Genomic DNA, 23,909 nt, shown 5'->3' on the forward strand with positions numbered 1-23,909 from the left:
TCTTAGGGGCATAAAAATTAGTTCACGGTATTCTACCTAACTACCGAAGATACACAAAGCCGTTTTGGACGTGGTGGGTTTCAAGCATTATGAGACGAGAATTTTAAATATATATATTTAAAATTCTCGTATATATATATATATAATACAAAATAATAGATTTGATCAATACATACTCACTTAGAGACTAGTTGCTATATTACCTTATCTGTGCCGGGTGCCTCGATCCACGGAAAATTGTTGAGAGTCGGGTGACGACAGTCTACACTTGATATTTTGAGAACAGTTTGAGAATCGTAGAAATACTGAAAATGTCCATCCCCTACAGTGGAACTTTCAGGAGATCCGGAGGTGTAGTTTCTGCGATTGGAAAACAATTAAAAGCTGTTAATCTAAAAGCTGCTAGGAGAATCACAGTCAAATTTGATCCTTTTAGTGAGAACGTAACTCATACGAGGTACCTACATACAATTTAAGGGTTAGATGTGCGCCCCAATATTATTGATTTTATTCGATACACTGTAATATTTTCGTATTTATTATCATGTGTAAGAATGTTGTTTCGATCGGATGTATAAAAATGGGTCTAATTAATTTTAACCAAGGATCTTTGTACGGATATGGTAAAGCTTTGTCACCCCATACCTTCTGGACTAAATCCAATAAAAATCATTGTTCATATCTAGGTTTTAACCTAATGAATGATGATGATGACAATAATGTTATAATTTTTTTATTTTAGGAATTTCTTGCACTATATTAGTTCACCAAAGATAGCATTGACAAATCCCAATTGTGTTTTAAAAACAGAAGTTGTCTGTGATAGAAGTGAACCTACAGTGGATATAAGCATTTTACCATCAATAACAGGTACAGTAAATAGATTTATCAAATTTATTTAAGAAACTTAAAATTTCATTATGTACACATTCTTTCAGAATCTGCAACTTTGAAAAGTGTCACATTAAAGAGTGGCAACTTAACATGTTTGGAGTTGTTACAACTGCTTAACAAACACATTTCATCATTAGCACCCCCAGAACAAATTGTAACACCAACTAAATTAGAGAAAAAGAAAGGAAAGAAAAAATAAAATAATGCGTAAAAAAGGAAACCTAAATGTTGTAGAAGAACTATATAATCAAATTCCAGCATTTACTGATGTCTTTTCAGAAGATACTTTCTATATATTTGTTGTACTTTTTGTGATGTCTACATTTTTGGTTGCCTTTATTTTATCTAGATTTGTTACTATAAAACCCATAGAAAAATAATTAGAAATGCCATAATATATACAATAAAGAATATATTGATTGGTACATATTATATATGTACAGTTATTTATTTTAACTATAAGATTTTGGTAGTCTTAAAAAAAACAATGCATTTGTGTGAATATCTATATTTTATAAAAGTCCTTCATTTATAAAGATAAATATTTGCGACATATACTTGAAGTTAGAACTCTTGACCTCCCCAACGTATCTGAAATTTGAGACAATTGTCATTACAAATTCATACAGTGTTTATTTAATTATTAATTGTTATTATCATTAGAACTAAAGATAAAGATATTTTTGGGTTGAAAACAAAATAACAAACTACTACAAATATCCCAAGATGGGAGCATTCTACTTTAGTATAAATACATTTTATTAACATCCCTCAGAACCGTAAAAAACCTACTGCAAGAAATTAATTACTTTGGTCACATTACTTGTTTTAATTTCTTAACTATTAATAAGTGTACTTGATCAAAGTATAATATGTAATTTCACAGCAACATCAAATCTTGTATCAAATTAAACCATATGTATAAAAATGTAATACGGTAGAACTCACATCTGTGCGCACTTTCTGCTTTCTTTCAACCAAGGATGTTAGAGCTTCTGAGCGTACAGAAAGAGAATCAATACGTTCAACAAGCTGCTGGTATGGAGAGAGTGGTTGAGCCCCCATCACCACATGACCTAATTTCGAATCTATCTTGGCGTCCAAACGCGCGTTACGAATCAGGTTCACGATCCAACATTCGGCTTCCTCTGGCTGCATACTCAAGTTTTCTGCTAACATACTGAAAATAATAAAGATAAGTCATGACGTAAAATAGAATACAAGTATTTCTTACCTTTCCAGTTAAAAGTTCCCACTACCTGCCCAACCTTTTTGCAATCCAAGACTAACCCTAACTAATTTATTTCTACAACAACAAAGTCTTACCCTATACTGATAACTTGATGGATGCGGCAGAAAGTTTCAAAAATCATCAATCTGGCGTTCTCAACAAATTCCTCCAGACAAGCAATAAGGAAGAAATCTGTTGATAGTACAGCTTGGCATTGATTTAACTTCCTGCGAGCTGCTTCAAAATCGAAATTCACATACAGATGTTCAATAAACTCAGTGATAGGATCCCTAAAACAATTTTAATTACCAAATACATAACGCTAACAATCAGAATAGAAGTGAATAATTGCATAGCTATATATATTACAGCAAAACCAAATTATTTTTATTTCATATTTATAATAAGCAATGTTAAATTGAAGTCTACCTGTATGTGTAGGCTTCCTGTTGGATGACCTTAACAAGATCCTTAAGAGCGTTTCTTCGTGAACGATTGATAATGACTGCTGTTGCTAAATAACGAAGAATGTGAGGGCACATTGTTTGAATAGCGTTCAAGTACCTAGAAAATACCAATAAATAAATTCAGTGTTCCAGTACCTAGATAGTACCAATTAATAAATTCAGAGTGCCATTACAGCACTTAATAATTTAGTCCGTGTTTTCTGTAACCTTAATTAGTTTTTAAAGATAATTAAGAAGGATACCGTAAACTCACAAGGGTCTGTATAAGAAAGTTTCAATAATGAGGTCACGTCCCTTGGCATGATTGAAGAACACAAATAGTGACCAGTGGACCAACCAGGTGCGTTGTTGCAATGCTTGCATATTCGTAGCAGTGGCGCCTCCCGCACCATTATCGATGAATTCACGAAGCTTGTTCAAATCATCTAAAGCTCCATCCCAGTTTTGGACTAGAATTTCACTAGCCAACTTCCCCCAAAGTACAGGTAAGTAATTCTACAAAAACCATATTACTAAGACATTTATAATATATTATTTTCATATAAAAGAGGTTTCTATTAAAATTGGAAATAAAGTATATGGTAAAACTTTACATCCCAGAAAAGTTTTTATATGATAATTAATTTAACATATTACAGTGGCATGACATACATGTCAAATATTTAAAGAGACTTTCCTTCATTTCAATATAGTAAATTGAAAAAAATTAAATGTTGAGCAAATTAATAATACAGAAAAATGAAGAAGGAATTAATTCAAAATCATTATGTATTGTTTTTGAAAATGATAAATGCACATTTGGTAAGTGGATGGATGGGATTGTGGACATGAAGAAAAAAGATATAGAACAATCGCAAATGATAGTAAAAAAGGCTTTAGAAGAAGATATGAATAATCTTGATTTAAAGTTCTGTGCCAAAGAAATTAGTTCCAGCTTCAAAGGTATCTGTATACCTCAAGAATGGAAAGTTAAACCCGAAACAAAAAATATGTGCCCAAACATAAAAATCTCTTCTACAGGAGACTGCCAGTTGGTAAATATGTTACCTAAAGATATGCAAGATATCAATCCCCTGGAGTATAGTCTTGAAAGAGTAAAAGAAAACAATGCAAGAATTATGGAAAATATTCATAAACTTAACAGAACCTTAAACTATACAAAGAAAAAGGAAATGTTTGACATTTCATCCACCAAAACCCTGCGATCATATCCCTGTGAAATCTGTGGGACTTCTTTTGTTTATGAAACTGGATTGAGACGACATTATATTATGAGACATGGCACCCTTGAAAAACAGCCGCGCTGGCAAATTGTTTGGACTTGTACAGAATGTTTTCAAGTTTGGCCTCATCAAGAACTAGCATTACAGCATTCCAAATTTTGTTGTAACACAGAAAACAAAGACTGCATTAGAGAAATAAAAACGTCACTACTACTACAGTGTGAATTTTGTGAAAAAGTCTACACAAGTATACCAAGACTTCTCAAACATTCTAAAACACATTTAACTAAAAAAAACTATGAATGTAATGCATGCAAAATATCATTTGATAATTATAAAATAGCTATGCAACATTGGATTTTGTGTCCTTGGCTGGTAATGTGTTATAAGTTTTCATTGCCAAAAATGTTACTTTGCAATACTTGTGATCGCAAGTTCAAAACTTATGATCACCTATATAATCACAGGTACCTATCACTAAAGATTGATATAAATTAATTTAGTGTTAAAAAAATTATGCTATGATAATGATTTTTAGGTACAAGATGGGTCACTTTATTACTAAATTTTGCAGCGACAAAAATCCAAATTTAATGGTGCATCAATGTGAATCTTGTGGTCAATGTTTTCAAGAAAATTTACAACTAACAACACACAGACACCAGATTCATGGCTGGTTTCAATCCTCAAGTCCATTATAACTAAGGTATATAAGATACAACCATAAAAAAATATTTTATTAATAAATTTTATTACACAATAAATAAATTTTATCTTGTTCTCATTTTTATTACATTTGGAACACCTGTTTTCTAAATTCCCTCGCCAAAACATTTTAAAATAATACCACCAGTCTTTTATTGTAGATATGAATAAAGTTATATATAATTATAATATTATTGTGAAACAAAGTAGTCAAGAGTTAATACCTTTTCCGTAGGGGACATCACCAATTGGCAAAAATATAGGTATGATGCAGACTCCACATAATTACCACATTCATATCTGTATTTGGCCAAGCGATACATACTGTCAATCATATCAATTCTGAACTGTAATTAAATAACATTATATTATCCTTTTAAAAAGTTATGTTTTTTTTATGCCACAAGATTTTATCTAATTATAAACCATAATTTCGTAAGAGAATATTCTTAGTAAGGAATCCACAATGAATAATCCATATACTTAATTTATCTTCATGACAAGATACAGATATCCTGTTCTTGGCACAGTTGAAAAATTGAGTCTTTAACCTGTGATGATATGTGGTATATTTACATCCCACATATCAAAATCCTATGTTTCCAATCTTAGACAAGCAGCTGTACATAGCGGTAAGTCTAAGTACAGCTGGTACTGGTTAGCAAACATTGTCAATAGTTACTAAACTTTTTGTTGAGTTGTATAACATTAGTATGATAAAGTAATTACCTCAAACTCCTTATTAGTTGTCAAGTAATTTATAAGGGTTTTGGGATCCCTCATGGTCTCAACTGTCTTCATGACATCATCTCTTTGCATTAACCGAAGTACTGGCTCTACGGCATCTTGTAATTCTTGCAATTGTGACAAAACAACACCTCTGCGTGACTTAATTTCCTAGATTCAGATAAAAAAATACTTATACAGGTGTCGTACATTCAAAAAGTAAATTTCTAAATTACCTCAGGTGTGTCTTCATCAGGATACAACATTTTTCTTATATCAATCACATAATCTATCATGTTGGTTTTACTTAGGATTTCCAACTTAGCCTGTAGTAGCTCAGACTGATCATATGTCTACAAAAAAAAATTAGATTGCAGTGAATTACAGTTAAGCATCTGGCATGCGAAAATCATCAGAGACGCCTAGTAATATATATATACCTCTTTTGCTGCTAAGAACTCTAGTAGAGGAAAAACTAGATGCCGATCTAGATATTGACCTATTTTAAAGGTAAGGTCAAACTTGGAGTAACTCATGTTTATTTTTTAATACTTTATCAACTTGTTAACCAAAAATGCTCTCGTGTTGAAAACGTCGAGAGCCGAAAGGCGAGAAATAAAAAAAATAAAAACAGACTAAAATTATAAAACGAAAATTGAGTATTGTCAAACAGAAAGTCAATTATGACTGTAGACTGTGGACAGCTATGAAATCGAATGAAAGTGATTTTAAAAATAAGAATTAGCTGTAGAAATGCAGAGTGTGTGTGGAAAGAGGACCAGCGCGGAAGTTATATAAACTAATTTAATTATTATTTGCGATGCATCATTTCATGTGTTCACATAAAATATTTACTTGTAACTCTGTATTGAGTATAAATACCGTCAAACTTAAATGACGTAAAAGTGATGTCAATATAACAAACGAATTTTAAAAGTTTAAAAATATAGTACAAACCACAAATTTTACTATAAATTATTATAAAACAATATTTCGTATGTGTTGGTATTGATCTTGTATCATGGAGATAATTTATATATAATTTTATATATATACCTATAAACATTCTACTATAGTCGACGCATTATGAACCGAGGCCGATCCGCCAGTCTCGCTCGCACTTACAGGTCTTATGGAGAGGTGTAGTGATGTGCGTAAGAATTGTAGAGGTGCATATTGATAACGGAGTAGGTACGATCTATATGCTAAATTATTGAACTTCTGTCATAATAATACGAAGAGCTTTGTCGAAGAGATTAGCATAGATCACATATAGTAATACATATCGTGTCGCCATTCCATACTGTAGTTGAGGGTCGATAATTGTTTTGACATTGAATAGTTTAGATTTAGAATAGAGTTGAATAGTTACTATGTCGCTTGAAGTTATTATTTTAGATCTTTTTTGTAAGTTCATCTATATATAAGGGTACCTATAGTACTAATGTTATAAAGAGGAAACATTTATGTTAATGTTGGTATGTTTGTAATATTTTCACACAAAAACTACTTCACCTCATTTAAAAATTATTTCACCATTAGAAGGCTGCATTTTTACTAACTAACATGGGCTATATTATTACATTTAAAATATTACAAAAAAATAGGGATTCCTAATTAATAATATAACCCAAGATGTGAAAAAATTGTCCATAAAAAAATCTGACATTACGTGAGCTGTGGAAACTATTATAAAACGAAAACATTATGTAGACAAACATTTTTTTTATACATATTGATACAAAAATAATTAATTACCCATTGGCAATCTTTATCAAAGTTCTGTATAGGGAAGGTACTGAAGTTCTACAAATAAATCTCTTCTCTAATATAGAAGAACGTTTTGCATTTTGAATTTTTGTTTTATTTTTAACAATTTATAATAATAATATAGGATACGGTTAAGAAGTGTTTATACAGAACAGTTTTAAAAGATGATAGAGAGGCAGACAATCGTATGGAGTCAGGCAGCCTATTCCACTTGATGGCGGAGATCCATAATGAATTGCCTATGAAGGATGAGCTGTGGGATGGAATTTTCAATAAACATCTATTGAAAGAGCAAAACATATAGTTCGAAGGACCTAAGAATTTGAAGTGATTTTTGAGATAAGAAGGTGTTTTGGGATTGAAAAGAATCGAGTATAGAAGTTGATGATGATTAAGATTTTTTCAATACTCATGGACTGTTTTTAAATTTACTAATGTCAGACATTCTACATAAATGATGTTATGAATTAGGAAAACACTTCAAACGGATTGAAGCTCTGTATTATTATTATAAACTTATAATTATTTACATAATTTTAATTTTAAAATTGTACGATGTTTCGCGTGCTTTACAGCGTGCGTGGTCACGGTGACTGAATCCGTTTAAAAAGTGTTTTTTTAATATGTAAACGCCACGTTAACAAAAGACAATACTATGATGTTATGAATTTAAAAATGTATTGGATATATGTTCATTATAATGTAAAATCTGTAGGTATATTGATTAGATTATGAATATAGAAATGAAGTGTGTGTCTAATAATCTGAAACGAGGTAATTAAAAACTAAGTAAAATAAAACTTTTATGATAACAAAATCATCTGTAGTCCGACTTACTAGACTTCCCACTACCACGAGTTGAGAGACCGGCCAACCTTGACTACGTCAGTGGCGTCTCACAACCACTCTGACGAGAAGGCTCTGAAGCACGACGAGCCAGGCGACTTGGGTTCCGGCGACGGTGACGACGATTTGTTTCATGACGGCTGCAGTGGCGGAACTTCCGACATGGCGGAGCACTAAAATGTGAAATATCGTCGGTAAGATAGGCAAACGATTGGAAAATTTCAACCTTATCTTCATTTTTTAAAAATTTGTTAGAATAGGTGTGTAATCAATTATCTACCCTCAACCACAGTGCGGGTAGACAGAACGGCTACACGATATGTATTACTACATATGATCTATACTAATCTTAAGGACAAAGCTCGATAATAATGTTAAGTATTAATATGAATAGTTTTTCTACTATCTACTACCTAAAAAAGTTTTTAATGATTTAACCATATAGAAACTGTATAGATGGTTATGTGGCTCTAAAATGAATGGCTCTCCATTGAACGTATTGCGTAACAAAGAGTAAGTAATGCAATGAGTGTCAGAACAAAAAATCTAGTATCGCCAAATCAGTGATAATGAAGATCATGATGATGTATCGACCCCGCGTGCGCAGGTAGGTAAGTATCGATAATGGGTGTCATTGCGTGCACATTCCTACTGTTAGTGACAATTATTGCACGACGACTCAGCTTAAAATGCGTCGACTATAGTATAATCTTTGATAGTCATGTCATCATGGTGACAAGTTGCATAATTGTCAAGTGTTTCAATATTTATAATAATAATGGGTTTTTTTGTATATATTAAGTTTACATTGTTTACATTGTACAGTAAATAATAGTACATAGTACATTTATTTATATAACAATTAAGTTGGGTTACATAAAGTATATATATTATTATTTAATCGACCGCTTCCGTCGACAAAAACATGTTAATAAATTAAATTCTTCGTTTATTTTATGAAATAAACGTCAATATCGTATGTACCTTAGTTACCGAAATTATAACCATTTGGGTAGATAAAGATAGACGTCAGAAATTTTAATAACTTTTTGGATGATAATCCTCTACATTAAACTATAGACAGTAACACGGAGTGCAGTCTCTACAATAAATTTACTCTGATCTCTATAGTCTCTACCGCAGATATTATACGATTTCTACTCTGTAGGCTCTTTGCTTTATTAGTACGTAATACTTACGTCTTACTCCTTATGTTGGCTAAACTGTGTGTTATGGTGTCGAATGCGTAGTGTGCTTATGAGAATTCGCGATTTTTAAAATTTAAAAAGTAATTATTAGAAATTGTTTAGTTGCTCCATACCAAAAGTGTTTAATTTGTATTGTATTATTTGGTTGATTACTGTCGTCAAGATACATTTTGTATAACATTTCATAAATTCTCATATTTGGATGGCGCAAAATGGCGTCTAATGTTTTTATAGAAAGACGCGATGCATCTAATAATGCGAAAATGGGCTAAAGAGAGAGTTTATATGCCTTATTAAATGTGTATTAAATAGTTTATCAAAATGTCTAACACTGTTATTACAAACTACACGGACTTAAATGGACCATCTACAAAAACTGACAATTCGGTGGTTGTTATTGTAAATAAGGATGGATCTCTATCAGTAGATCAAAAATTACTTGGAACATTAATGGGTAAGATTCAATTCAATTTCGTGGCTTGTACTTATTACAAGTACCGATACATATTTTTATAAATATATTTTCATAAAAATGCATAATTAATTAAATATCAACTCAGTCCCCATATCTTAATCTTAGTGTAAAAGTGTTTAAAGGTAAATTTAAGTTATGGCATCTTTATCGATAGTTATTAACATATCATGACATTCCTCTTCATATTATCGCGAACGTTTTGTATAACAAATGCATTTGTCTTTCACTGTCAAAAATAAAATCACTTTTTGGCGGGAAATAATTAGACATGTCTAGTAACTGCAGCTAATATGCTTGTTATTTACAAATTTTGTCCAGTGTTCGACTTTCTAATAACAAACTTCAAAATGTATGCCCTCCTAGCAGAATAAAAGTAATAATTGTGACAATAGAGTTGTTAATAAGATAGATCCCTTAAAAAATTACATGTTTACATAATTAGTGTATGGACATTTTGAAACATTTTCAGGGAGTGATGGTTCCCAAGCTGCAGGTATAAGTGTAGTAAGAGTTGGTCATGAAGGCAGGCCTGATGATGCAACTGACTCTGAAAATGAAGATGATAAAGTTCCACATGTTACATTATCTGTAGACAGCTACTATGATGAACCAGACAGTATAATTAAATATGGTAATATTATGATCACTCTTAGAATTCAATATATTTAGCTTTTAATTTGACATTTGCTCCTGTTTCTTTCTATAAAAAGTAATTGATGATAAAGTTCAAGATGATTAATCCTTAAAAATGATTTACCAAATTAAAAAGTATCTTTAGGATTGCACAAATTATGGGCCATTATGAACAATCAAAGAATATACTGAAATTGTACTGTCAAATTTCATAAATATTTATACCTAAATATTTTTTATAGATTATTTTTCTTAATTTATCAATGAACCAATGTCACAACTACTTACAACACCTATATTTGTGGCACAAGCTGTTTTTTCATTAGTCTAATGCAGTGCTATTAGAAATACCAAAACTTTGATCGTAATTTTGGTGGCCATGGTCAAGATTATACATATCATATAAATATATTTCAGATAGTGGGGCTGAAATGTTGCAATCATTACGGATTGAAACAAGAGAGAACAGTCTTATCGGCTTTCATAATGATCATTGTTATACTCCACTTACTTCACCAAGTCAAATATTACCACAGAAGAGTGAATCATTTGCAACATTTGATGATCCCATAATTGAAATAACACACCAACCCCCTCCGAAACCAGCAACTACTCCAAAGAAAATTTCAATATTGGATCAAAAAATATTGCCTAAAGGTAAAAAGATAATTCTTACTCCTGCTGAACCCTCTGTGGTCATCAAAGGCAAAGATGCTCTAAATAAATCATTGCCTGTCCATTCAAAAGCTAAGACCCTTTCACCAATTGTAAAGAAGTTAGAGCCTGCAAAGTCGGATGACGAAAGTGATTCCTCTTCACAAAGTTCGTCTGATGATAGTGCTCCAGATAGGGACTCTGATTCAGATTATAAAGAATCAAAAGACAGATCAATACCCCAGAAAATGCGAAAACCTAAAATAAAACCAAGAATTTTAAAAAGTGCTCAGTTGTCTAAAGGAAATAAATTGGAGTCAAAAATAGCATCAAGGTTTAGGGCCAACAAAACTATGCTCAAAAAAGAAATTAAAGAGAAAAATCTAAGTAGGAGCCTTATTTTGCCAAAGAAACAACATGATGCAGAAATTCTTGGTCCTAAAGAAATCATTCCATCTACACCACCATCACAAATAATAACAGAACCGATGAAAGGCACACCTAAACCAAATCCAAAAGTTATTAAAAGGGAAAAGAAAACCCCTGCTCATGTATCAGCACTACTATCGGATATGACATCATTGTTTTCCACACCGGACGTCATTCGAAGAGTCTCTACTGAGAATAAGATTCCTGTAAAGGAAACTAGCCCTGTTAATAAAAAACAGAATGAGTTTAGGTCTCTTGAAACCAGCACTGATAGAACAATGGAAGTAGCCAAACCACTTGAAAACATGGAAAGTAAAACTCCAAAACCTTTTATAAAGAAGATTGCAAATATCACTGATAAGGTAAAGGCTTATGATCTAATACCTCAACTGGATGACGCAAGTCTGGCTCAGATTCTTCAAGATACAACTACTAACAAAGTAAATGCCAGTATTACTGCTGCTAATGTTATTAACAGTCCAGGATTAGTGGGTCCCCTCTCACCGACCCTAGATCTGTTGGTTGGACTACAGCCAGAGGAAGATGGCTTGACAGAGGACATTCTAATGCATGTGGCACAATTGGTTGAAAGTTCTGAAAATTTACAGGAGGTATTGGACAAACAGGTGCTTGGAAAGGTTGATTCAATACCTAAAGTTCATCAACCAGTCCAGCCGTTTAATCCACAGGTGACACAACCCCAAGCTCAACAAATACACTTGCAGATGCAATCACAGGTATATCCTCAAAGCCCAACAAAAGCAAAGTGCCTATTACCTAAGAAGGATCCTATAGAAATTGTGAGAAAGGATGGCAGGGTGATAACTTTGCCACCAATTGAAGCACCAGCAACCAGATCTTCAAAGAGGAAAACCCAAGGGGAGCCAACGGTTGGGCCTGAAGTGCTCTCCTCAACTGTTCAGCAAGTGCCTATGACGCCAGAGCCTGTTCTTCATCAGGCACCAGTGTCAAAACAATACAGCAATAAGAAATTGGTGAAGAAAATAGATCAACCTGTAAGCTCTCCAGTGATTGAGAAATCTGGTGAATCGCAAGAGAGCTGGAATTCCGAAGATGACCCTAATAGGTAAACATAAAATTTAAAATTATTTTACCATAATTGGAAAGTAATACAAAATTTTATACATTCAAAACATAAGATTATTAGTAAGATAATTTAAATTAAAGATATCAAAGTGAAAATCTCTTTATGAAACTATCGTGTTCTTATATCTTTGTTGTTAAAAATATGAACGTCTCATTCTCAGACATCAATTTCTGGTAGTTTTTTAAACACATTTGTAAAATCCAAACAAATTCTCAGGCTTTGGTGTATATGCAAACAGCCACACAATAACCGATTTATGATATGCTGTGACGGCTGCGAAGATTGGTTCCATGGGAAGTGTGTGAATATCACTAAAGCGATGGGTCAGCAGATGGAGGAACAGGGCATTGAGTGGAGATGTCCCAAGTGTGTCAAGAATACACCCAAGGGTGCCAAGGTATGTTGATAATCTTAACCAACCTCAAATACTTGTATTCTCATACTCATAGCAAACCCGATGAACAGTACATGGATATTGCTAAAACTAATGAACCCTTTTGAAACTTTTGACCTAATTTAAAACCGAGAAATTTCTGGACATACATACACTTACGACATTGAACACACATGCTTGGAAGCTAAAAAAGGATCATTATAGTATCCACTTTCAACAATATCACACAGGTCAAACTGATAAGCTTCTATTTTTGAAGTCGGTTAATGAACTTATTTTATAAACGCATCTGGAGACATGAACATTGGATCTATTTTTCTATTTTGTTGGTATATTCAAAAACAAAAAAGTATTTAGTTACATCCATTGTTATGACCATATAAATAACAACGTAATTTTTATTAAAATATATTTTCAAGTCTTTCAAATTGAATCTTATTTTTTATATATAATTTAACACCACACAGATGCCACTCCAAAGAAAGTTAGATATGTCCCAAGGAATGAAAGAAACAATGAAGGCTGGATGTATCGTGTGCAAGAAACCTGCCCGCGCAAGCAGCATCTATTGTAGCGATTCATGTATTCTAAAACATGCGCAGGATTCGCTTGGCACCAAAATTGATGTCCCGGGTAAACCTACGGATAAAACCTCCGAGTCCAGGGTAAGTTTTATAATATTATTTTGTTACGCGCTAATTAACAAGTTTTCAAAAACTACTTCTTATTTATTATTGATAATAGAATCTATACAAATGGTTTTTTTTATTCAAATATTATATAAATAAATTTTGGCTTAAAAAAATTCAAATTAAACATTCATAATTTCGAGAACCCGCCAAAACCTCATTAGGCAAAATGGCGTCGCACCAGATGACGTGCCATCTCTGTTAACAAGACAACAAGAACAGTGTTATTCTTAAGATATATTTAGATCAAAACCAATCTGCGTTAATTGACATTTGAAAACGGAAATAATAGTAGGCTCCTACAAAGGGGGATTTCGGGATTTACTACAGCATGGCAGATTAATATTCAGGAGGATACTTTGTACTCGGTTAATTACCTCCATCAAATATGAGCCCCATATAAATAGCCGCCCGTCACGTGTAAGGGGTCAGATTAGTAAAAAAAAATCATTAGAAACTCGAGTCGATTAAGGTAGTGTGACACTAATCTGACAATTTGCAAGTGACGTGAATAAAGGGGAAGTCTGCAAAGTTGTAAAAAAAAAGTCTAACGAGCGCGGCTAATTTTGTTTTATTTTCCGTGAGTTTGCGTTACATCCAAATCCTCAGATTATGAGTTAAGATCTTTTTCTTGGGTTCACATAAAATCCGCTCGATCATTTTTCTTCTTCTCATTTTTACCTTTACGTACGTACACCCCCATCTTGCAAACAATTAGATTAACGTATTAAAAATTAGGAAGGACGTGGATGCTATCGAAGGACGTGGACACATGACGCGCTCGATTATGTCCATGGCACAGTTTTTTTGCCATTTTTAAAAACCGATGAAAAAGTATACATTATATAACATTTTTTCTTTTTATGATCACAGCATCGCAATACAATAGGTCTCAAATAGCCTATTTATTGTAATGTACAAAAAAATAATAATGCAACTGATTTTTTTAAATTTAAAAGCAAAATGTTTAAATAAATTTTCGCAGAGGTCCTATTAAATAAACCTTAAAAATTCTACCTCTATAACTTTCGTCGCAGATACCGTAGTGACTATTAGTTTCGTAGGAGTGTTTTTTTGTGTAATTCTTGCTTCCTTAAGACTGCAAGAATTGGACACGTCTTATCCTGACATGTAAATTCTAGGTAATCGTCTATGAAAGAAAATCAGGTAGGTTATTAGCAGGTCCGAATGCACCAACCGCTGAAAACTTGAAGAGCTGGTTACAAAAGAACCCAACATTCGAAGTTGTGCGCCCTGGCACGCTCAGTTCTATAAAACCCAATGCTGTGCGAAAAAAGTCACTTGAGGTTTCAAACAAAATTCAGACTACGCTAAACTTTTCTAAAGTACCAAAAAAGGAAACGCCGACGCCTAAAATTATTAATACAGAACACAAAGACAATTTGGAATTGAAACAGACAAAGTCCAAATCACTTTCGTCGCCGCGAGAGCAAACAAAACTAGCTGTTACGCCGAGGGGAACCTTGAAATTAATAACTACTCGAGAGGAGCCGAAGACCTCCCAACCGAAAACGCCAACAACACCAAAACCTAATCAGAATTTGACAGAAACACCTAAGAGCTCTCTTAAAAGCTCAAACGAGGTTAAGAAGAGGGCGTTGAATCGGTCGCAGTTATCTGTTGAAAAGGTAAGTAATGCTAATTTTCTATCAATTAATTTGATAACCATAGAGTTTGGTTTTGAATCTTTCACCAAAAATTGTTTTTTACACTAAATAAGATTTTAAAAATAATGTGCGGACGAAGTGCCAATAATTGGCTACTAATATCAAAAATAATGGTTTATTCAAAGTATATAAGTTTTCTTATTTTTTGGGTTGAGATAAAAAAATTTACAATACTTCTGCGTTAATGTATATCGCGGGCGCCGGGTAGTTTTAAATTATTTATTATTTCAATGGCAACGTGAATGAATGGATTAAATTATGAGAATCTATAATCTCTAACGCTTACGAGGATGTGGACTAATAAAATAAAGCTATTAAAAATGTTATACAAACATGACGTAACAGGATAATTTTTGAATGAGTTGCCTTGAATTTAAATACTTCGTATTTATGACTGAAATCTTCCGCGTCCATAGTAATTTATTATTCACAAGCCTTTGCTAGGAATGACGTAATTAAAATAGGACTATTGTGTTAACTGTAGTATCATTATATTATTTAAAATAAAAAATGAATTAAATTTCGTTCTTAATTATATCATACATTTTGCTTGTTGGATTACACGTAAAAGATATACGTATAGGATTGTCATAAAAAGTCGTAAAATGAGATAATTTTTAGGGTCTATAAATGTCTTTCACTCCTAAAATGCAGTAGGTACACCCTCCACGTGCATACAACAATAACAAGTAAGTATTGTATTGTGCGTAACGAGTCATTGGAGGCGGGATAATTTACTGTGATATATACATCCTTATATAATGTCACTGACCTTGATTTGTTTGCTCTTTGATTACAAGTTAAAATTTACGTGTTTACGATAATCATTCCTCTATAGGCCAGCGCAGTATCACAGCCGGCATCGCGCCGCAAAGATCCGCAAGACAAAAAGAAAATGGACTCGGAAGAGGAAATACGTGAAAATGTAAAGAAATCTTTACAAGAGCAGATCAGTTTACGAATGACTGAAAATGAAGGAAACAAGTTGACTGAAGATGATATACAAGAGTATGCAGCTGATACCGAAATTGAATTATTTGAGCTTTTTAACCATGACGTAGGAATGAAGTACAAGGCTAAATATCGTTCTTTGATGTTCAATATCAAGGATCGTAAGAACTTATCGTTATGGAGAAAAATATGCGAAAAGAAATTAAAACCTGGTGAACTGGTAAGTGGCAAGATGCCAAGAGATATTTGTTATGACAATATTATTGTTAATTCATTAAATGATGTATTCAGGTGCGGCTTTCCCCGGAAGAATTGGCCAGCCAAGAGCTCGCTCAATGGAGAGAGGAGGAGTCTAAACACCAGTTGGAATTGATTAAAAAATCTGAAATTGATCTTTTAGCTGCTAGCAAAACTTATGTATTAAAGACGCACAAAGGAGAAGAGGTAGAAGACTAAAATGGCTTGACACTGTTTATTGTAATTAATTTACTTCATTTCATTAATTTGACTTTGAAAATCTTTCAGGTTATGGAGAAAAAAGAGTCGGTTCAAACAGAATTAGATCCCAATGTTCCGGTTGAAGAAATAGTAACTGCATTAAACGTCGCCGTTGGAGACGGTCCACCTCCTCCGGTTGATAACGCTGAAGGGTGAGTAATGCTATACTGAAATGTATGAAAAAAAAATTATAGGTGCTTTTTTTATTAATGCTAATATTCTTTTAGGTCTAAGACGAAGGAAAATATAAAATCCAGCAATAGCCGTAAAAAGGTTAAAAATAAGAAGTCCAGTCATTCCAAGAAGGACCGTGAGACAAAGCGGGACTCGGAAAAGAGGAAATCGAGATCCTCTCGCTCTGAAGTCGAAAGGGAGCATAGAACGAGACGATCTAAGAAGTCAAGATCTGCTCGATCGGAGTCCAAAGAGCGTAAACTGGAGAAAGAGAGAGACTCAGAAAGGCGGAGGTCTCGATCGCGTGTGTCCAAAACTAAAAAGCGATCTCGGGATCGTTCGAGATCTGAGTCCCGCGGGCGAGAGCGGGATAGAGAACGCTCCGCATCTCGGGATAGCACAAAACGCCGTCGCCGCTCACGATCCACTCGCAAGAGTATCGCTGAAGACAAACATCGCTCACGATCTCAAGACAATGTTACACATAAGAATGAGTAAGTGTCAATGGGATTAAATTGGGGCTTTTTTTACGTTTGAAATAAATATTTTTTATTAAATATATAATATGTTATTAATTTATTTAAATGTAAGTATGTAATTAAAATCACTCATCTAGCTGGAAGATTACAATTTAAGATAAAAATTGGTAACAATAATAAAATTGTGTTCCACACACATTAAACCTTTATGATAAACCCATGTTCCGTTCAACTTTTGCCTATCTATCTACACCTAATTGAATATATTACTAAAATTATGGACGCAGTTCGACAGATTCAGACTCGATAGAACGTCCAAAGTCGGCAATGATGAAGGAAGTACACCCGGAATATGATCCTCATGAGCCAATGATAACGTCTGCATTTTCTGAGGATGATCTTCATAAGTCACGCGAAGACACCGACGAGGAGTCCTATAAGAATGAGATCAGCGAATATGGCAATGTAGATGTAAGTTCTATGAAATCCTTCGCCGTGGAATCTGATATTCCTTTGCCTCCACCTGTGTACAAGGAGAAGCCTGCGGGTGAGTTTTTTTTATCATTAATCGTTTTGAAGTTAATTGAGCGCTTTGACTTTTGACTATAATTTTGATTGTAATTTCAGCGGAAGTAGAGAGTGACCAAGAGCCCAGTAGCACAGTGGATAATGCCACAGTGACCGTTTGGAATGGTTGTATCAATATGGTGGATGTCGCGCGGTTTTACGTTGCTGCGCATGAGGTAACAAAAACTATGATTTACTATTCCGATTAAACTCATGTCATGCTGCATACCTCAGGTATTTCCGAATCAATTCGATTCAAAGTCTTTCAAGAAAAGAGCGTACCAATTCTTAAAGGGCCGGCATCGCACTCGCGAGCCCTCTGGCATTGAGTGTCCATGGGCGGCGGTATCACTTAACTTCATCAGCTCAAAGTGAGCCTCTTTAACTTTTCCTAAGGTGTACCTGATTTTAATAAAAGCATCGTCTCGATAAAACTTAGTTTTCGAGAAATTGATGCTTAGAAGCGTAAATAGCTCGTGATACTCAAATACTTCCTAATAAGACACCAGTCAAACGGATAACCTCTTTTTTGCTGACGGTTAAAATATATTTGTGTCCAGGTATCCGGTAACGCAGTAGACCTAGAAGATGACTTATCAGCAGAGCTGGATATAGTGGGCAGAATAAACCCGGACACAGTGTGGGATTATATCGGAAAAATGAAGCGCACCAGCAATAAGGATATAGTCATTTTGCGCCTTCAAGCAGCCAATGATGAGGAGAGAATGCAATACATCGCTCTCTATAGCTATTTAAGTAGTCGAAATAGGTGTGTAATTAAAATATTGATTTTTAACATGATCATTTCTAACATTCTTTGGATAACAAATGTATATGAAAAAGATCTATGGATTGTTATAATCGAAATGCTATTGTTTGACAGACTGGGTGTGGTGAAGGTAACGAATACAGCCACCGTGAAGGACTTTTATATTCTTCCTTTGTCGGCAAATAAGGCTCTACCGCCCGTTCTACTCCCACTAGACGGGCCCGGCATCGGTGACGTCAAGACACACCTTTTAATCGCAATTATTATAAGACAAAGGAAGAAACGACCGCCTACTCACATTCCCAAAGATTTAATACCAGCTAAGGTCAGTTAACACCGAATGGTGTTAAATAGGGTATTGTAAATAAAGACGTTATTTATTGTTGTTCATTTTATTTGTAAAAAAAAGTTATTTTATACGCCAATCTTAATCGCTAGAATTTATATTAAAAAGTTGGGCGATTGGGCGGATATTGTATTGTTTTGAAGTTATTTTTTGCCTTAATACAATCTGTGTAGAGCATGTGATACTTTATAAATATTTCTTAAAATATCTAGTAGTCTACTAAAACCATATGCCTCCTTTGTCAGTGATATATTAAGAATAGCGAAAACGTTCAACCCCTTATTTATTTATCACATATATATATATCACAATAATTTCATATGTCCCATGAAATTAATCTTAAACCATATCAAAATTTGCTAATAATATAAAACTATACTTTAGTATGTTAAGCTACGTAAAAGTATTCTATTTATGAGATACATGAAATTATTAGCAAAGTTTCTAGCCATAATGGCCACATCAGTTTCTGCTCAGATTCCATTTGTGATATGTAACATTAAATTGCCTAATAATAACTACTATAATACAGTATTTTGGAAACTATATATTTCTCCTTATAATCTTATTTTTTCTATAAGAATTAGTGATGAATCGACTAACAAATCATATTGTTACATAACACAATGCATTTGTTTTCATTCACCATCTTCCTTTATACGTCTCATGTAGCCTCCATACCGTAGTAATTACTGTCAGATCGTACCTATAACCTCAACAACAGGTGTATACGTTAAATACTAGGCGTTATATTATTATTAATTAGATATATATTGCAAACTTTACTTTATCCAGTTGGCACGAGAATCTCGCAAAAAGTCATACACGCCGCCTTTGTCACCTCGCAACCGGCCGATGAATTTGCCTTACACTTCTTCGTTGCTCTCTTCAACAGTGAAGGATAAAATTGCTGCTTCATTAGGTATGATTTAATAGATAATACAAAATAATTTATTTTTTAGTATAAATAATATACAACAATAAATATGATATATGAGATACTAGGCGAATTAATAGCAACAAAAAAAATTATTTTAAACAGCGGTCGATGATGATGAGCCTTACAGTCCTGGTTCATCAAATAGCAGCATTGGAGCGACATCAGCCCTTCCCACGCACAACCTTCGTAACAAAATGGAAGAGCTCAACAGACAGATAGAGGAACAGAAGCAGCAAATCTTCAAAATGGCTCAAGCAGACTCCTCAGTTCAGAGTGCTGATGTGTGTATATATTAATATTTTTGGTGTTGCAAAATTTTTGTATACTCTGAGGAATGAAAATCGACGTAACGGTGTCATAAACATAACCAAACGGGTAATTTAGCAATGGAGCTACCCCAAATAAAACGACGGTTTTCTTTCCTCAGATACTCTAACAACATTCGGATGTAATTGGATCCGTTAATCTAATTATATTTGCACTAATCTTTTTGCATTTACACATTCTTTTGGTCTAAATCTGATGTCCCTTTCTCATTAGTATTTAAAAAAGTTATATAATTTCAGAATGAAGCTTATTCACCGTCACGCCCATTGTCGCCTGCCCCTCGAGGTGTTCCGTTAGCAGATATCGCGCTGCCTTCAAACCTTCAAGAGATACTTGCCACAATCAAACAGCGCTCGGAAAGCGCCGCAGACGTCGATATGCGCACGAACATACCCTAAGACTATAGGATTCTCAAGATTATTAAGAAGATTTAGTTTAAAATATTTGAGCTATTCTCGTGACATGGATAAAACCATGTTTATTCAGACATCTTGGGCATTGGCTGGTCTTGCATGTTCACATTTTAATTCGAAACCAGTGTAGATTATAATAGCTTAGAGGGATCACACAAGTATGTTTAATGTTGTCTTAATTTTAAAATAATAATATTATGCAAATAAAAAGTAATAGATGCATAGCATTTTTGTCAGTTTTATGTGCAATAAGCAAATATTTGGATGTTCTCAATTTTAGTGATAAATTGGTTTTTCAATCGGTTGACTTGAGTGATAAAATAATGCATTAGGAAAGTATGTATATAATCAATATATACATTTTAAATGTAAGTTTGTATCAATTGTTTTCTTGTACAAAATTTAGAATAAATATTTTTACTTAAAAATTATAATTTAATCATAAGGTTTATTATGTCGTGAAAAAATAAAGATTTAAGAATACAACTTATATATTTTCATCATCATAAAGTGACTTCCTGGATGTATTTCTTTTATCCAGGAAAACACTTTTATTGCTCACACGCAAGTTCATGTATTTTTTCATATCTTTTATCTTTCCTGAATTTTCGAATTTGTTTTGAAAAGCCTTTATTTTTGTTTCCATTAATTTTCGTCTAGGTATATGTCTCAATGAGTATTCCCAGTCTCCTGTTGACTTCAAATCCAAAAGTATTGGGATCATATGATTAATATTTAAATTCTTTTTGGAACCTGGTGCCCATTCTAAGTATCTATCGAGAGGGAGTTTAGCCATTCTGATTCCATCTCTCTTTGCTTTTGCTAAAGAATGAGGTTCATTATTCATCTGAAATTAATACATGAAAACTTATTCCTAATGTATTTTAAATACTTAACTCATTGTAATAAGCAGTAATAAAAATTTACGTACCTTATCCACCATACAACCAACTATGTATATAGCATCATGATCAAAATATGTTAATTCTTCTCTGCAGTGTGGTGTCAGGTAAACTAATTTGTCTTTTGGAAATAAGTCCAAATAAGATTTAGTATGAATATTTAACGGAAACCAGGGTTCTTCCAATGAAGGAACATTTTTCTTAAATTGTTCCATAAATTTTCCTGCTTTATTAACATTGCATAAAAGTAAATTAAAGGGTTCTTTATGCAACCTATTATCACCAAATACATAAGTTAATTGTTTGGCAGCATTTAATATTTCTCTATTAACCATGTGCTCTTCATAAGAACAATCAATTATTACGGATTGACCATATGTCAATGCTTGAAGAGCTCTGGAATAAAAATTTTATATTATTCATGATAAATATGAAACTTAATACAATAAATCATATAAAAGACAAGTTAAACACTCCATTTATTTACACTCCTCATAATCCCTTGAACAGTAATGAAAAAGATTGTTTTTTTTTTTTCAATATATATTTATATAACCACCACCCGATGTGACACTAATAACCCTATGATGGCAGTTCCACAGATGGTTTTTAATTTATGTATTAATTACTTAAAATAACAATTAAAGCATTCTTTACCTATAATTATCAAAATTATTTATTGATTGGTCTCGAATGCGTAGAAAAAGTGATACATGTTTTATACCATACAATAAATCATCTGGGAATTCTTTAGCTTCTTCCTCATCCATTTCATCCAACTCTCTTCTTTTGGCTTCTTTCCTGGCCTAAAATGTTTTATAAAGTCATAAAAATCAAATATAAATATGAACAATAAATTTGCTATAATATATATAATGTAAAAATCAATAATCTTACTTTCTGATTTATTTTTGACATTTCATTTTTCCATAAGTAACTCAGATAGCTAGCTCTTTGATTACGAGACTTCAGTTCTAATAAATGTTCCCAATTAGAAGTATTCATTCTCTCTGGGGCTGTTCTTCCATCTTGCCGCATGACTTCAACTTCCAACATCAACACTCTTAATTTTTTCTCTTTTTCAGGGTCCTCTTTACATATATCATTAACAATATTTTCTGAAAAAGTAGGGAAAGTAAGGTTAAACTTGAATTACTAAAACGGAACAGCAAAATGGACATTTAACATTAGAAAAACAAATATTAGACCTGTCTCATCCTCATCTTTAGCAAGTTTTGATGAGTAGCCTCTAGATATTTTCATAAAGTTTCGTTTTATAACTCTAGGTTTTATCATAAGGTTTTTTAAGTTCCTGTGTGCTACATGAGTAACTAAAGATTTTACCCAATACATGATGATACTATAAGAAATATATTTATAACTTAATAAAAATATTTGTATATTAAATTATATACGTTTTATTTTAAATAAACATTCAGAAAAATGAGCGGCAACGTTGAAAAATGGGAATGATGGATTTATACTATACAGATTACAGTATACTATATATATATAATTTTTATGAAAGAAGTCCCGCGGTGATTTTTGGAACTAAATTTGACAGATGGGCAATGTTGTCATTCGTCGGTGTTATCAAGTTCGTTTGTTGTGGTACATTTTTATGAGGTTTAACTAGCTTAGTGCTATTTAAAGATTGTTTACAATGCCCAGAGTTGTAAAAAGTTCGGCTCGAAAAATGATATTGAAAAGTTCTGTGCAGCGGAACAAAAGAATCAAGGTGTTTTAATACCACTAAACAATATTTGTAATAGAGTCGCCGCCATAATCGGTATTTTTTAGAGTTGCCACTTGCCATATAATAATTTTTTGCTGAATTGATGGGACTTTTATTTTATTAATTCATTTTTGCAACAAAATTGAACAAATACTTAACGTGATGGAACTAACTGATGAGGCCTTTGAGTACACAGTGGCTCAGTGCACGCAAGTTGAAAATTTTGAGTTTCCATCCACTCTTCAGACAGTGATGGTTCTACATCCGCTGATCACAATTATTCAATAAATCTCTGAATAAAAAATTGTATGCTTTACTTTATCCTATCTTCTCATCTTTTCCCTGTAAGTAGGTAGAACACCGCTAATTTAAGTAAATAAAAATAACTTTTTTCATACCATAATTATATATAGGTAAATTACATATGCCAAATGTAAAATAGGTAATTTTTTTACTCATGAATGGCAACATTATGTGACGCGAGTCATGAAAAGGACTACATCAAACTATGTGATATTTTAAGGTTGTAAATAGGTCATAAAATACCAGTGTTGCCAGATCAGAGGGTTTCCCCCTAGATTTAGGGGTGTCTCAACCGAGTTAAGGGTGGAATAGGGGGAAAGAATATTTGGGTTTTTTAGGGGCAATTTCAAAAACACGCCAAATAG

At 33.1% G+C, this 23,909-nt stretch overlaps 6 protein-coding genes across 7 annotated transcripts; 4 read left to right on the forward strand and 2 right to left on the reverse strand.

Annotated features, from left to right (window-relative positions):
- The first annotated feature begins 222 nt into the window (after positions 1–222).
- LOC123716116 (39S ribosomal protein L53, mitochondrial) lies at positions 223–1,328 on the forward strand. The gene is made up of 3 exons (XM_045671681.1): positions 223–457; positions 743–870; positions 939–1,328. The coding sequence occupies exons 1-3, from the start codon at positions 312–314 to the stop codon at positions 1,091–1,093; spliced, it is 429 nt and encodes a 142-aa protein (XP_045527637.1). The 5' UTR covers positions 223–311; the 3' UTR covers positions 1,094–1,328.
- Positions 1,098–1,328, forward strand: LOC123716117. Its single transcript, XM_045671682.1, has one exon. The coding sequence runs from the start codon at positions 1,098–1,100 to the stop codon at positions 1,272–1,274; it is 177 nt and encodes a 58-aa protein (XP_045527638.1). The 3' UTR covers positions 1,275–1,328.
- A 33-nt stretch (positions 1,329–1,361) lies between these two features.
- On the reverse strand, positions 1,362–5,867 carry LOC123716114 (eukaryotic translation initiation factor 3 subunit E). Its single transcript, XM_045671678.1, has 9 exons — positions 5,687–5,867; positions 5,483–5,599; positions 5,250–5,417; positions 4,745–4,867; positions 2,846–3,087; positions 2,555–2,689; positions 2,221–2,415; positions 1,843–2,074; positions 1,362–1,485 (listed from the first exon to the last, which is right to left on the reverse strand). The coding sequence occupies exons 1-9, from the start codon at positions 5,780–5,782 to the stop codon at positions 1,459–1,461; spliced, it is 1,335 nt and encodes a 444-aa protein (XP_045527634.1). The 5' UTR covers positions 5,783–5,867; the 3' UTR covers positions 1,362–1,458.
- LOC123716115 (zinc finger protein 90-like) lies at positions 3,288–4,543 on the forward strand. 2 transcript variants are annotated; one of them, XM_045671679.1, is made up of 2 exons: positions 3,288–4,282; positions 4,354–4,543. In XM_045671679.1, the coding sequence occupies exons 1-2, from the start codon at positions 3,303–3,305 to the stop codon at positions 4,514–4,516; spliced, it is 1,143 nt and encodes a 380-aa protein (XP_045527635.1). In that variant the 5' UTR covers positions 3,288–3,302; the 3' UTR covers positions 4,517–4,543. The 2 variants fall into 2 exon arrangements, with proteins under 2 accessions (XP_045527635.1, XP_045527636.1); XM_045671680.1 differs by having other exon boundaries at positions 4,390–4,541.
- A 3,219-nt stretch (positions 5,868–9,086) lies between the features above and the next one.
- On the forward strand, positions 9,087–21,084 carry LOC123716624 (death-inducer obliterator 1). Its single transcript, XM_045672463.1, has 17 exons — positions 9,087–9,524; positions 10,015–10,176; positions 10,596–12,348; positions 12,586–12,766; positions 13,231–13,428; positions 14,595–15,101; positions 15,979–16,311; positions 16,383–16,535; positions 16,617–16,741; positions 16,817–17,257; positions 17,530–17,789; positions 17,870–17,985; positions 18,370–18,578; positions 18,693–18,903; positions 19,720–19,846; positions 19,967–20,145; positions 20,431–21,084. The coding sequence occupies exons 1-17, from the start codon at positions 9,392–9,394 to the stop codon at positions 20,587–20,589; spliced, it is 5,247 nt and encodes a 1,748-aa protein (XP_045528419.1). The 5' UTR covers positions 9,087–9,391; the 3' UTR covers positions 20,590–21,084.
- LOC123716625 (mitochondrial ribonuclease P protein 1 homolog) lies at positions 21,078–23,341 on the reverse strand. Its single transcript, XM_045672464.1, has 5 exons — positions 22,715–23,341; positions 22,404–22,624; positions 22,164–22,312; positions 21,536–21,902; positions 21,078–21,451 (listed from the first exon to the last, which is right to left on the reverse strand). Exons 1-5 carry the CDS (start codon positions 22,857–22,859, stop codon positions 21,092–21,094), a joined length of 1,242 nt encoding a protein of 413 aa, XP_045528420.1. The 5' UTR covers positions 22,860–23,341; the 3' UTR covers positions 21,078–21,091.
- Between the last annotated feature and the right edge of the window lie 568 nt (positions 23,342–23,909).

Source organism: Pieris brassicae, chromosome 11 (genome assembly GCF_905147105.1).
Source record: "Pieris brassicae chromosome 11, ilPieBrab1.1, whole genome shotgun sequence".
In the NCBI taxonomy this organism is placed as follows: Eukaryota; Metazoa; Arthropoda; class Insecta; order Lepidoptera; family Pieridae; genus Pieris; species Pieris brassicae.